General features: G+C 42.3%; 1 protein-coding gene across 1 annotated transcript in view; it reads right to left on the reverse strand.

Annotated features, from left to right (window-relative positions):
- Positions 1–16,444, reverse strand: part of LOC124788570 (protein alan shepard) — a 433,965-nt gene that overhangs the window by 71,995 nt on the left and 345,526 nt on the right. The window contains exon 7 of the mRNA XM_047255841.1: positions 8,207–8,369. Coding sequence (XP_047111797.1) covers positions 8,207–8,369 — 163 coding nt within the window. The remainder of the gene's footprint in view (positions 1–8,206; positions 8,370–16,444) is intronic.

Genomic DNA, 16,444 nt, shown 5'->3' on the forward strand with positions numbered 1-16,444 from the left:
CATCGAACTGTCAGTATAGACAACGTCAGAGCCGTGAAACGTGGCAAGGATTGAAAGAAAGCGGTGGCGGTGGAGGGCCTCAGGAGGGACTGAGTCCTTCGGGCCCTGTGCCAAATCGAGCCAAAGGTATGGGTGGGGCACACACCATGGGGGTAGACGTATATGGGCCCAGAAAACAGATGGGAGAGGGAAAAACTCAAGCCCACAGAGAAGAGCCCAGACACGAACTGAGATCGTACACCCTGATTTGGGCTGCCACTCTGACAGATGGACAACTGAGTTGTGGAACAGCAGACGGTAATTGGGATGTCCGGGCGAGCTAGAAACATGGGCAGTGTAAGTGGCCAGTAATTGTTGGTGCCGGAACCGCAATGGAGGGACACCAGCCTCCACAAGTATGCTAGTGACAGGGCTTGTGTGGAAAGCTCCAGTGGCGAGTCGGATTCTGCTGTGAAGGATGGGGTCAAGCAATCGTAATGTGGAAGGGGATGCCGAACCATAAGCCATGCTCCCATAATCTAGATGGGACTGGATTAATGCCTGGTACAGCCGTAAAAGGGTAGACTGATCACCACCCCAGCTAGTGTCACTCAAGCAACAAAGAGCGTTAAGATGCCACCAGCACATTTGTTTAAGCTGCCGTATATGAGGGAGCCAAGTCAACCAGGTATCAAAAACCAATCCCAAAAATTGATGCGTCTCCACCACTGAAACAGGTTCACTGTCAAGATAAAGCCGTGGCTCAGGGCGAACAGTTAGACACCGGCAGAAATGCATAACACAGGTCTTGGCAGCCGCAAACTGGAAGCCATATGCTACAGCCCAAGACTGCACCTTGTGGATAACACTCCGCAGCTGCCGTTCAGCAGCTGCAATGCCAGTGGAGCTTTAATATAGGCAGAAGTCATCAGCATACAAGGAAGCTGAGACAGATGTTCCCACCGTCGCAGCGAGCCCATTAATTGCAACTAAAAAGACGCAGACACTCAAGATGGATCCTTGTGGGACCCCACTGAACTCAGGAGGAACTATGGGAGGCCGCAACTTGCATGCGGAAGGAACGAAGTGACAGAAAATTTTGTATGAAAATCGGGAGCGGACTCCGAAGACCCGATCCATGAAGCGTAGTGAGGATGTGATGTCGCCATGTTGTATCATACGCCTTCCGCATGTCAAAAGAGACACCAACCAGATGCTGATGGCAGGCAAAGGCCGTACGGATGGCAGACTTCAGGTTCACCAGATTATTGGTGGCAGAGCAGCCCTTACGGAACCCACCCTGAGATGGAGCCAGAAGGCCCCGAGACTCAAGAAGCCAACTCAACCTCTGGCTCTCCATGCATTCAAGCAACTTACAAAAAACGTTGGTGAGGCTAATGGGGTGGTAGCTGTCCACCTCCAGTGGGTTCTTGCCAGGTTTCAACACTGGAATTACGATGCTTTCCCGCCATTGCGATGGGAACTCACCCTCAACCCAGATACGGTTGAAAAGGTCTAGGAGGCATCCCCGGCAGTCCACCAAGAGGTGTCTGAGCATCTGACAGTGGATGCAATCTGGCCTGGGAGCCGTATCAGGGCAAGCAGCTAGGGCACTTTGGAATTCCCACTCTCTGAATGGAGCACTGTACAAGTCAGAGTGGCGCATGTGGAATGAAGGCTCCGACGTTCCAACCTCTCTTTCAGGGAGCAGAAGGCCAGTGGGTAATTCACAGAAGTGGAACTCTGAACAAAATGCTCCACTAAGTGGTTTGCAATTGTGTCGGAGTCAGAACAGACTGCTCCATTCAGCAAAAGTGCAGGTATGCTGATGGGGGTCCGATAGCCATCGAGTCGCCTAATCTTGGCCAAAACATGCAATGGAGAGGTACAGAGATCAATGGTGGAGACATACCTTTCCTAGCACTCCTGTTTGCATCAGTGAATGAGGCGGCAGGCTTGCACATGGAGCCGTTTAAAGGCGATTAGGTGTTCCAATGAGGGATGCCGCTTGTGATGCTGGAGGGCCCACCTGCGATCTTTAATCGTCTCAACGATCTCGGGCAACCACCAAGGCACAGTCCTCCACTGAGGGGACCCAAAAGAACAGGGAACAGCAGATTCTGTGGCAGTAACGATGCCAGTGGTGACCAAGTGAACCACTTCATCAATGGCGTCATTGGAAAGAGGCTCAATAGTGGCAATGGAGGTGAACAAGTCACAGTCAGCCTTATTCATTGCCCATCTGCAGGGGTGCCCAGAAGACTGACGCTGTAGCAGTGACAGAGAGATTGGAAAGTGGTCACTATCGCGCGAGTCGTCACGCACACTCCATTGGGCATTCGGTAATAGGCTAGGGCTGCAGATCAAAAGGTCAATGGCTGAGTACGTGCCATGTGCCACACTGAAATGTTTGAATGCACCATTATTTACAAGAGAAAGGTCGAGCTGTGCAACACTTGCTCAATGACACTGCCTCGGCCTGTTGCCACTGATCCACCCTACACAGGGTTATGCGCTTTGAAGTCGCCCGGTAACAGAAAAGGTGGCAGCAATTGGGCTATCAGTGAAGCCAGGACATGCTGTGGGACATAACCATCTGATGGAAGATAGAGACTGCAGACAGTAACAGCCTGAGGCATCCATAGCCAAACAGCGACAGCCTCTAAAGGTGTTTGTAGAGGGACACACTCGCTTTAAAGAGAGTGAAGGACGTAGATGCACACACCACCAGATACCCTCTCATAAGCTGTCCGGTTCTTATAATAACCCTGATAGCCATGGAGGGCGGGGGTTCGCATCGTCAGAAACCAAGCTTCCTGAAGAGCAATGCAGAGGAAAGGGTGATGGCTGAGAAGTTGTCGGATCTCTGCAAGATGGTGGAAAAAACCACTGCAGTTCCACTGGAGGATGACATTGTCCATGGCCAAGAAAGGTGTGAAGGGACCAAGGAGGCAGATTACGCTGCTGAGTCACCTGCTGCCACTGATTGAGTACCTGTGCAAGTGACATCCATTGTGTCCGAGGGTCCGGTGAGATCTACGTCCTCAGCAGATGCCAGAATCTCTACCTTGTCCTGAGACACAGAGCTTGTAGGTTGCAATGGGGTGGGTGCCACTGCAAGTTCCTTGGTCTTAGAGGTCTTCTTCTTGGACTTTTCTTGCTGCTCCTTGGGTTTCACTGGCTGGGAGGGCCTCACTGATTCAGTCTCCAGGATGGAAGAGGACTCCGAAGCCCTACGACCAGCTGCTTGTGGGCACTTACACCACTGCCGGGTGTCATCCTTCCCACTTGTGGAAACCTGGTAAGGGAGGGACCCAACGGACCCCTTGCGAGCGAGAGGAGCCGAAGAAGTTGGACGCTTCTCTGGCTAAGAAGCGGGTATGGACGTCCCCGATGTGTGGTGGGGGTGTTGCTCCCGAGATAGGTGGTGCAGGAACAACAGGGTGGGTAGTGCATACCACGGTCAAGGGGGCAGGTGGAACCATATGGCTCGGGAAGCCGACTGGAATTCGCTGAACTGATGGGGCTATCATGGTGGTTGTAGCGGCGGCATATGAGGCAGTCATTCGCACAGGATGGAGTCGTTCATATTTCCTCTTAGCTTCAGTATAGGTCAGTCGGTCCAGGGTCTTATATTCCATGATTTTCTGCTCATTCTGTAAGACCCTGCAGTCTAGCGAGGAAGGGGAATGATGCTCTCCACAGTTGACACAGACGGGAAGCGGGGCACATGGAGTATTAGGATGTGATGGGCATCCGCAACCTCCACATGTGAGGCTGGAAGTACAGTGGGAAGACATATGGCCAAACTTCCAGCACTTAAAGCACCGCATCGGGGGAGGGATATAGGGCTTGACATCACAGCCGTAGACCATCACCTTGACCTTCTCCAGTAATGTATCACCCTTGAAGACCAAGATGAAGGCATCGGTAGCAATCTGATTATCCTTCAGACCCTGATGAACGCACCACATGAAATGAACATCCTGACGCTCTAAATGGGCGTGCAGCTCGTCATCATGCTGCAAAAGAAGGTCCCTATGGAAAATAATACCCTGGATCATATTTAAACTCTTATGGGGTGTGATGGTAACTGAAACATCCCCCAACTTGTGACAAGCAAGTAACCTTCATGACTGGGCAGATGATGTCATTTTTATCACTACTGACCCAGAGCGCATTTTGGACAAGCCCTCCACCTCCCCAAACTTGTCTTCTAAAATCCCTACAAAGATTGAGGCTTCGTTGACATGAAAGACTCCCTATCAGCTCTCGTACAAACTAGGAACCGGGACGAATAAGTGTCCCTGACCTCCTGAGCCTTTTGCTCCTCCCACGGTGTGGTCAGGGAGGGGAATGATTTTGGTTCGTATTTCTGAGTGTTGAATTGAGCCCGAGAACGCTTAGAGACTGCTGGCAGCTGGCCACCAGCAAGAGATGATGTACCACGCTTCATTGCGGGTCATCCACCGTGATGCCACCTACTCCAACCAAGGGCCCTTCCCATGGGCGCCACCCAGCCTCAGCAAGGGCCACCTGGCAGGATGGCCATTGCCGGGAGTCCTGATGCCCCAGGGAGATAGGCATCTACTACTTGGCATACATGGGGAGTTAATGGCGCAGGCATCAGCCGAATGATCCCTGTGTTGTCAGGGGGCTACAACCAACAGGGTACATGGCTGCCCCACCACAACAGACCGGCTAACGTACTGGATATTAGGTGCAAGGATGTCCATGGTCGTTGTCTCCGCAGAAAGCAACACTGCACAGTGCATGCTGGAAATCGCACCCAGAGAATGTATCCTCGCGCAAGAGATGGAGAACGAGCAGGACTGCAATGCAACGACGAGAAAGCTGGCTAAAGGTCTCAATGCACAATGGACACAATGCACCATGTAGAGCACCCTTCCCCAGTTGGCTTGCTCTTCGGAAGAATTTTGAAAGATGGAGGTCAAACCAGAGATGGGACCATCACATAAAGGCCAAAACATGAGAGACTCCTTTTAGTCACCTCTTACTAGAGCTTACTACTAAAGGCAGGAATACCGTGGGCCTATTCTTATCCCTGAACCTGCAGAGAGAGAGAGAGAGAGAGAGAGAGAGAGAGAGAGAGAGAGAGAGGGGGGGGGGGGGGAGGGGGGTGAAGTGGAAAATGAAGTTCACATGAAAGATACAGTGCAGCATATCAGGAAGCAGCTAGCAGTAATACAGTATATGGAAACTACCTATGCATTCCTTGCAGGAAGAGATCATCTCTTGACAATAACACCATACAGGATGGTTCTCCAGACTATCAACTGGGAACTGTTTCCTCAAAAAGACTGAGAAACAAAAGCAATGTGTAACATGCTCTCACAGAGCCAAGAAACTAAATAGAAAATTGTAATGCAGAATTAAAAACCACTGGCGTAATGAACATAAAATAGCACTTTCAGAACTGCAGCAGAACCTCACTTTTATGATCCAAAAATTAATATTTTCCTGCTGTTGATGACATTTTGTGTTAGTTCGTTCAAATTCTTTAAGTTCAGAATGTTAATTCCCATCTCCATTTGTATTACAAGATTAGATCAATTACAACACTTATAGAGGCATTTAAACAGTCGCTCTTTTGTGCTCCACATGTGAATGGAATGGGAGATGGAGATGTAGATGTAGATGTAGATGAGCTACAGTAATGCCTCTTCTGCATAATGTATGAACAACCTTCAAACCATCAGAGATGTGTCACTTCTTGCAATAAAAAATATGACCCATATGGGAATTATTGGCATATTATTTTGTAATTTTGATTTGCAGGGAGACATTATCAATTGGTGTAAGGTGTATGTTTTTTTTTAACATAGTGATTTTCAAAGTGGTGTTTAGGTTGGGAACGAATAGCAAAGACTAAACAATTTAAACATAATCGTACATGTCACACATTTTTTGCGTTCCTTTCAGAATATGTCCTGTTTTCTGAAGTGTTGCTTAGGATGGAACCCAACAGTACAGCTAAAATTTTAACTTCACATTCCATCTGTATTGTGTCCTAGAGAATTATATTTTGTGTGCCATCACAGACCTACATATGTTTAACTTCACTATGAAATTTATAGAATGTATTCTGTCACTGGATCCACCATATTACATAAACAATCAACAGCGTCCTCTGCCAATCACTATCCAGAGGCTTAGTTTTTGATGTGGATATCAAAATTTTCAATAGTATTTAAGAACTGGAAAACCAGCTACAAAAAATTTTTACTAAGGAAAATTGCCAAATTTATGTTTTGAGAAGTTATTTTATTTAGACAACCATTTTTGGCATCTCAATAATGCCATTTTCAGGCCCCTATGCACTCCATGTACAGAAAAATCAGATATATTGATACCTGCATAACTGGATATTGTGATGATGATTCTTTGCGGTGAGGTGTGCTCAACATAATCATGGTGATCAGCACCCTGAGAAAAAGTCTGCCCTAACATCAGTATATAGGACACACGTTGCCAAAATATGCTGAACTGAAAGTTACACACCACAAACTTCACAGAGTGGTGGATCCTCCCACTGGAGGAGGAAGCCATGTGTTAAAGTGCTATGTCCAATGCACAGTCTGGTAATCGGAACCTTCTTCCAGGAGTGAGGCTGACACGAAGTCTGCCATACCTGTGTAGTCGACTGGAGAGACCGCAGTTTGCTTTCTGTCACCCGCAAGCACTCCGTCTCCCACATAACTGGAGCCCTCAATATCTGGATTCTGTGGATTTTTTTTTTTTTTTTTTTTTTTTTTGAGTGTGTATTTCAAAGACTTGACCAGAACCCAAATGCATCAACAGAAACAGAAAACAGAGATAGAAAAAAATTCACTAGAAAAGTTTGAAATTAACTATAATACTGGATTTTTGAAATCCAGTAGTGTAACTAACAATGTGTTCTTGAAATGTAAATTGTATATATGTGCTTAAAAGTAATTCTGAAATATTTTCCTGCAATGTATATTTTTTTAAAGTCTCCTGAAAAATGTAAAAGAGGGGTTTTACTGTACAACGTTTCAAAATGTCTCAAATGAAACAGCAAATTGTATTCTTAAGGGCTTATTGTACCCAAGACAAACTGTATGCCCTATAATTAAATTATAGCCTGGAAAAGGAACAAGCTGATAATACGATAAAGATTTACATGCTACATAAAACTAGAAGGTGTAGACTGTCAATGTTATTGTTGTTGTTAACAGTACATCTGAAACCTTCTAAGAATAGCAGTAATTTGAAATATAGCAAAAATACCCAAGCCCTTTGTACAGGTTCACTCATTATAGCTCAGGAACCACAGTGTTAATAGGCTACCATAAAATCACATGCATAACATACATGAATAAATTAATAAAGACAAGCATTGGTCACATAGTGGAAGCATTGAGAGGAGCCACATAAACAAGAAATTTAAATGTATTATGAGACGGAAAATAATTACTCACCATATAGCGAAGACGGTGAGTCGCAGATATGCACAACATAAATACTCTCACAATTATAGCTTTCGGCCGTTAAGGCCTTCATGAACAAAAGACAAACATACGCTTGCACGCGGGTGTGCTGCCCCCCCCCCCTCCCCTGCCCTCCACACACCCACACACACGCCCACGCACACAGCCTCAGGCAACTGAAACCACAAACAGTGTGGTTTCAGCTGCCTGAGTCTGCAGTCGTGTGTGTGTATAACTCTCTCTCTCTCTCTCTCTCTCTCTCTCTCTCTCTCTCTCTCTCTCTCTCTCTGTGTGTGTGTGTGTGTGTGTGTGTGTGTGTGTGTGTGTGAGAGTGTGAGAGAGAGAGAGAGAGAGAGAGAGAGAGAGAGAGAGAGAGAGAGAGAGAGAGAGAGAGAGAGAGAGAGCGACCGCTTGCATACGTCTATCTTTTGTTGACTAAGGCCTTAACAGCTGAAAGCTGTAATTGTTAGTCTTTTTGTTGTTCAGCAACTTTCCTTCTCCAAATTGTTACATCACATCCTGGATTTTCCATTTTTAGAAATTTAAATGTTATTTACATGTCCAAACACAATGTAAGGCATCTACTATGTGCTGAGCTGTTGACTCATTTTATTCCATTATTTGCCTTCTTAATAACAAACACATATAAATAAAGGACATATAACCACTTCACAAGGCTCGAATCCAAGTAGACAATGCATTCATACAAGTAAAAGACTTTTGCTGAAATGGATTTAAAGGATATTTTGCTATACCTCTCCAGTATCCCGCCACATTCGCTGATCTGTGGCCTTGTACAGAACCCTTTTTTTGCTTCCACCATCAGCAAATTTTACAAGAAGTGGTTCCTTGCACCCAGCCAGCTGGTTGCCATTGAACATCTGTATTATTTGCTCACATTTCTCTTTTGACTCCATTCTGTACAGAAATGTAAATTAATTACAACCATATAATATGAAACATTCTGAAGACACCATGAAATTAAAAATATATGTACAGAGTGAATCATCTAACAATAGCACTACAAATATTTTGGACAAGGAAGGCACTGTATGCGTTTTTCACAGAATTGAACTGTACACAAGGGTGTGTATCTGCACCCAATACACAGATTTTGAGCTGTTTATGAGAGTGCAGTTATTTACAACAGTTACAAAATTTGAAATGGGACACTGCTTATTGACAGTAAAGTACCATAAATGAGAATGCCTATGTGTGTGTTGCAAGAAGCTAGTTCAAGTAATTTATGAGTTACCCTGTTGTGAACAAGGTAAACACTGACAGCTGTTTGTTCCATTCAATTGCTTTGATGCTAGGTGCTGACATTATGTTTGATTACATTGTACTGCGTGTACACTGTGATTGAATTGTGATGGCCCCATCTGTTATTGCATAATAGTAGATGCAGTAGATGTGATTGAAAGATGGTATTTCCCAGTGCATGAAAAGCAGACATGCTAATCATTTATGATGGAGGAAAAACGCCACTTGTTCATGTACCACATGAGCCAAAATATATCCCAGTAGACATCAACTATCGTGACAATTATTTGTGAACCTTCTCAAAGAATTATGTGCACCTTGTAATGTAATACCTAAAATAAGTAACAGAATGGCATGTGTGATTGGAGAGGAGTGTGACAATGTTCTGGCTGCCATAGCAGTAATCCACAAAGTAGTTCCTCTGTAATTGCATGAGGAAGCGGCACGAGTCAGGCAAGTGCACTATGCAATCTGCATTAACACAAGTTCCATCCCTATCACATCTCTCTCCATGAAGTGCTGCGTAGAAATGATTTTGCATATTGAACGCACCCTGTAGATGGACGACCTTTTATCTGCGGTATGAAATGAAATCAGTTTGAATCTATCTAATGACAATTACTAAAGATACCCAGCTTGAAGCATATTCTATTGAACTAATGGAACAGTTTACAAGAAGTTGTACATTTTACAGAGACATTATTCTCACAGTGAAGATGAAATCCATTCATAATAAATTAGTCAAACTTTTGGAAAAAATACTTGTCAAGAATGACATTACTTATATCCAGAAACTGAAACACGTAAGGGCACAAAAGATGAATTCAGTAGTAGTAGCATTTGAAACATCCTACACTGTTTCTATACACAGTTTATCAGCAATGGTAATTACATGTTCAGTAGTAACATTATACCAATTTATTACAAAGAAAGATAAAACAGTGGCAACACTTTCACTAAAAAAACTGCCTGTTCCTATCAAATAACAAATGTAAAGCAATTTTGGAAACACCCAATGAATTGCAGATTTTGATAATACTTTTCTTTAACTATAAAATGTGTGATACCACAAAGGAACTATTAGAGCTTAGATTGGTGAAAAATTCATAGAATTTTTGAATTGCATGTTGGTATTCCAGTTCTTATGTGTTTATTTATCGACTGTCATTTTTTATTTGTAGTTCACTGTTACTATCTGAATTAACATACTGTCATTTTTTTCAAATGGACATAGTGAATGGAACTGTGGACACTAGAAAATGCGGAAATCAGAACATTTCCAACATATTCTTCATTTGAGTTCCACTGAGGATTGACAGCAGTGGAGGCAGTCAGAAACATTTGCACCATGCCTGAGGATAATGCCATTGGACAGAGCATGGCAGGAAAACGGTTCTCTTTTTTCAAGGCGAATCGTTTTGGCAATATGACTCTCCAAGTTCATGAAGACTTTCAATGTTTGATGAAAACTGCTTAAATGAATTCATCCACGATGATCCATGTCAGTGTATTTGAGAACTGACAAATGTAATGAACTGTGATCATTCCAACATCATGTGATATTTGCATGCAATGCACAGGTTCAAAAATTGGGTGTATGGGTACGTATGCTCAAAGACAAAATCTGCCTGCTCATCAACAGGTGGATCATGAACACCACCAACCATTACTATCCCGTATCATTACTCATGATGAGGAATGGTGTCTTTATGCTAACATCAGGGGGAAAAAAAGGCATGGTTGAGCCCAAACAAAGTAGCAACAGTCCGTACAAACAACTGTGTGCATCCACAAAAGATAATGATATGCATCTGATGGAACAGTGATAGTGTGAAGTACTACACATTACTTCCCAAGGTCTAACCATCACTGCTGACATTTACTTTCAACAACTGAAACATCTTACAGGCACAGTCCAGGAACAACAACCAGGAAGACTACATGAAGTGATGCTTCTCCATGATTATGCTTGCCTGCATTCTACTAGACTGATTAAAATCACTATACGGGTGTTGTGTTGGGAAGTCATTCCATATTCACTTATTCACCTGATCTCTCATCCTCAGATTTTCACCTTATCTGCTCTCTATTGAACAACCTTCAAGGAACTACCTTTCCAGATGAAAATGCGTTCTGAACATAGCTCAATGCGTAATTCATCTCAAAACCATGTAACGTCTACAGTTACAGAGTCAAAAAGTTATCCCAGCATAGGCAGACCATTGTAAACAGTGAAGGAGAATATATTACCGATGGGTAAAGTCCCTGCTATAAGTATCTGTTGTGTTTATTAAACTCACAGAAAAATGCTATGAACTTAAGCACCAATCCAATATATGGAAGAAGAGAAGATGAATAAGATAAGGATGAGGAAGAAGAAAAGGAAGAAGAAAATGAAGAAGACTTCGCCACCATATTTTTAGAAAATACAAAACCAACCCTTTAGTAGCAATGTCCATTTAAATGAAACTAAATTGCCACAGGTATGGCAACAATCTTTCAACCATTTAAATGTCCCATGGCCTCAAAAATAAGTCTTCAATACAATCTTATCTTCATTATTGTAACAAACATACAAAAGGCTTTTAGTTTCTGTAAAGTAAATAGATAAACAAGCAAATCACTATCTGACAAAAACTTATGTGCTGACAACCTCTCCAGAATATCTTAAAATAGGAGGTGCAAAATCCAGCAGTACAAAAATAGGAATCAGGAACAGATTTCAAAGATTTTAAGATGAAATTATAAACTTTGAAAAATGGATGCAAACCTATCACATTACAGAAGCAGCACGATGTCAAATGCAACAACTAAAATGAAAAACAATCAGCATATTTGGAACAGTCATTACTGCATGAGATTAGAAAAGGTACCAGTAGTATAAATATTCTACCAGTGGATACAATAAAAATGCAATTTCCTGAGAACATGAAGGTAACATCGACTTTCTTCCTCTCAGAATACTGATGTGTATGTTTTAAACAATAAATAACCCAGGCAGAATTGTGAGAAAAAAATAAACCCAAATTAAATATTTTATAAGGGAATCAAATTAGGAGATTTACCCAGAACTACCTACAAGTAATTTCAGCTTTTTTTGTTTAGTTGCAGCAGACATGTTCTCCGCAGCATCATCAATATTCAAATAGTACACATACCCACTACTCACCATTGGTTATACAGGGTGAGTCACTAACTATCGCCACCTAGAATAAGTTCAAAAGTGTGATAGTAGCTGAAAAGTTTGTGGGACAAATGTTGCATGGGACAACGGGGGCCATAATATGACGTTGGTTTTTTGTTGCTAGGTGGGGTCGCTTCAGAGATGTGAAGGTCAACTTTGGTTTTTTTGAAATTTTTTTAATGGGATTCTACAGTTTGGTGCATATGTTCTGAGAGAGGCTATCGAGACGAATTCAGTGATGTATAAGAGTAAGGTCTTTGAAGGTCAACAGGGGTCAAGAAGATGACATGAATGTCCATTTACAGAAGGTGTTCTAACTGATGACCATTGGTATCAATGCAGTGCTGCAATCTTCATATTATGTATTGAATGGTATTCCTTATCACTTCAGCACTTATCAAAGCACATGCTCTAACAATTCTCTCTCGTATATCATGCAAATAGTAAATATTTGCCAAATACAGCATATTCATCTAACATGCCATAGACATGTAAACACCATTCAATGGTTTCACAATACAACTCTTAACAGGAAAGGTAAGACTAGTATCGTCGAATCAAGTGAATGTGAATGATGTATTCCTTTGAAGAACAAGTCAATATGTTTCTCATTTATGGAAAATGCCAATGAAATTCAGTGAGAGCTAGAGACTTATACATTGAAAAATATCCTCAACGTACTCACCCTACATGTCGTACATTTAAATGTGCGTATGATAAACCGAAAACAACTGGATCTTTAATCCATCAAAAACATATCCAACAAAGGATAGTTACTAACAAGGAAATGGAAATTGGTACTCTTTCCACTGTGGTTCGAGATCCTTGTACTAGTTCACGTCAAATCGCAAGGGAATCTGGCATGAGCTACAGTAGTGTTGTTCATGTTCTACAACACCATAAATATCATGCTTACCATATCAGTCTCCACCAACCATTAACTGGTATGAACTGTATGCATCGCATCAAATTCTGCTGATGGGCTCAACTTCAGATTCAGAGGATTGATGAGGCTACATTCACGAACCATGGAAATGTTAATTTGTATAGCATGTGTTATTGGACAACTAAAAATCCATGTTGACTGTGGCAAGTTGCACACTAAAAACTGTGGTCAGTGAATGTATGGTGTGGAGCTCTGGAGGACAGAATTATAGGCCTCTATTTCATCAAAGGAAATCTTAATGGTAGGTAGTACACCACATTCCTGCAAGAAACATTAGGTCTGTTATTGGAAGAAATACCTTTTAGAACAAGGAACAGAATGTGGTATCAACACAATGTGTGTCCAGCACATTTTTCGCTGATGGTTAGAAAACATTGTTTATAAAGATGTTCCAACTACACCTGACAATATGCGAGAGAGAACTGTCACAGCTTGTGCTTCAGTAAGTGCCGATGTGATAAGGAATACCACTCAATCCATTATAAAAAGATTGCAGCACTGCATTAATACCAATGGTCATAATTTCAAACACCTTCTGCAAATGGATGTTCATGCCACCTTTGTGACATTGTCCCATGCAACTTTTGTCCCACAAACTCTTCAGCTCCTATCATACTTTTGGAGTTATTCTTGGTGGCAATAGTTAGTGACTCACCCTGTATATGTAAGAGTGGGCCCAGCCATTTGAGAAAACATGGATTTTTGGACTCTAAAAAGCCAAGACGCCTTTCATGACAGTATTAGTAAGATTCAGTGCCCAAATTACATATTAGGTCAAGAAGAAAATTTAGAAGCATGGCACAGAAAGGGCATTGATACCAGTGGAATTTAATTTTTATTATATTGGTACACATTGTACTACAATTTGCATAAGGTTTCAGTTTGATCTACAGGGCATTTAGGTAGTGTATGTGGTTCATTCATGTAAATAATCTGGAATACCATTCGTTCATACAGGGCTGTTGAGGATTATTTATTGCTAGCAAAAATTCATTCAAAGTTGCTGTTGGTTTGCAAAGAATCTGATCCTACAATTTCAAGAGTTAAGATTTGAGAACCACACTCAACTACGGCCTTACTTCTCTTTAAGACAATTTGCAAGAATAACATCCTAAAATTGCAAACACTTATAAAAAAGAACTCTATTCAGTACTGGATATAAGTGAAGAGGCCAGTAATAAATAATGCCACATGCAAATCTTTTAGAATGGTATAGCATGTTTTAAGTTAACTAACTACAAAAAAAATTGTGGAAGATTTATGCTGAAACTTCCTGGCAGATTAAAACTGCGTGCACGACTGAGACTCAAAATTGTGACCTTTGCCTTTTGTGGGCAAGTGCTCTACCAACGAGCTATCAAGCATGACTCATGACCTGCGAAAGGCAAAGGTCCTGAGTTCAAGTCTCAGTCCGGCACAGTTTTAATCTGCCAGGAAATTTCATGTCAGCACACACTCCACTGCAGAGTGAAAAATCTCATTCAAGATGGGGCCGGAGAGAGGGATGGAGGGAGGGGGGGGGGGGGGGGGGGGGGGAAGAGAGAGAGAGAGAGAGAGAGAGAGAGAGAGAGCGCAAGCACTAAGTAAGTGCTTTTTGATATCATGAAGTACACTACAAATAAAACAAAGAAGGTCGCAATATTATCAAAGGAAAGTTGCAACTCGCCATCTGGCAGAAATGCTGAGTTGCAAACAGGCACAACAAAAAGACGGTCACAAATAAGCTTCCGGCCAGCAAGGCCTTTGTTGAAAATAACGCGTGCGCGCACACACACACAAACACACACACACACACACACACACACACACACACACACACACACACACTCACTCACTCACTCACTCTTTCCTTTCATAATATTATTACATTCTATCCTGGATTTTCCATTGTACAAAGAAGGTTGCATTGTATTAAAGAGACTGGCCTTGTATTCAGAAGGATGGAGGCCCCAGTCTCTCCATTCAACCATTGTAATTTAGGTTTCCTGTGGTTCCAATAAATTATTTCAGGTAAATGTAATTACGGTTCCTACTCATATAAGGCAGTAGCTGACAACTTGCCCCACCCTTGTCAAACTAGACTTGTAAATAACGAGTGGTTCAAAAAGAGTGCTGGTTTTGATACATCAAAGTAACAAATTTATTTCTACTAAATCACAAACAAAATACATAAATATGTTCATCTGACCTTCCCATTTCACATATGAAAAACGTGAGGTATATGACCACCTCTACTGTGGTGGCATGCATGTCCATGAAATTTACTATCACTGCATGTCAAGTTTCCACAACCATTTCGCTGACAACTCATCGAATTTCCTCCTGCAAGGCATGGATGTTTCAGGATTTATTGGCATACACCAATGAGTTAAGATGACCCCAGAGAAAAAAAGTCACAAAGAGTTAAGTCGCATGACCTTGGTGGCCAGTGATGATCAGCATCGTTCAGAGTAAGGTGATCTGGGAACCACTCATGGAGCAACTCAATTGTTTGGCAGGAAGTATGGCAGGTGGCATCATCCTGCGGCAACCACAACTCTTCAATGTCCATTCCATCCAAATAAGGTCACAAAACTCTCTTATCATATGGTATTGGTCTCCGTTCACCATCACAGCTTGTCCTCCTCCATTTTTAAAAACAATGAGGGCTGATGATGCCACTTGACCAACAGCCACAATAGTCACTTGTTGTGGATGCTTTTCCCTTTCATGATTAGTACATGTTGTGTGCAACTGAACTGCTCCATGGTTAGATACCGTATGCAACAAATTCAAACTGAGCCAACAATCAGAATGCCCCTGGAAATAGAAACAAATCACAACAATGTCAGCAAATGACAAAACAAAAAGTTACCACTCATTTCAAAAACAGCACTCTTTTTAAACCACCCTTTACACATATGCTTGTACATACGACCTATAGTCATTTATTTTTTCACAGCAATGTTGCATGTCTGTCTCCATAGATCACTGGTTAGCATGTCTGGCTGCTTTGTGGTGAATCTGGGTTTGATTCCTGGTACTCCTAGGGATTTTCACTTTGTAAGAGAACTAGAACAGGATTGACTCAGCCTCATGAGGTCCGTTGATGAGCTCCTTAAATGGGAAGTAGAGGCTCCACGATCCAGATAACTGACAATGGCCACGAGATCAGTGTGCTGACCAAACATCTGATGACAGCAATGGCGCAGGATGATACGGTTGCTGGTCAATCATGATTGGTCCATCAGGGCCAGAATGTGGAGCTTTGCATCTGGACAATTTTTAAAAGGAGCCGACAGATTATCTGCGTTGATTTGTACCTATAGATGTGAATATGGACAACCATCAGCTGTGTAATGGAATGACAATAAAAATTTGTGCTGGACCGGGGCTCAAACCCAGATTTCCTGCTTATCATCAATGGTCACCTTACCGTTTGGCTATCTGAGCATGACTCATTAACTCATAGCCAGACTCAAAGTTACTTTCGTCACCAACCGTGTCTACAACCTGTACTTGTACATCCATTATATATATTCCCATACAGGGAAGACATTTTACTTGAATTATAATGCAATGTTCCTTTGGTGATGCCTTAATACAGGCACTGCAATATTG

The sequence above is a fragment of the Schistocerca piceifrons genome, chromosome 3, assembly GCF_021461385.2.
Source record: "Schistocerca piceifrons isolate TAMUIC-IGC-003096 chromosome 3, iqSchPice1.1, whole genome shotgun sequence".
Lineage (NCBI taxonomy): Eukaryota > Metazoa > Arthropoda > Insecta > Orthoptera > Acrididae > Schistocerca > Schistocerca piceifrons.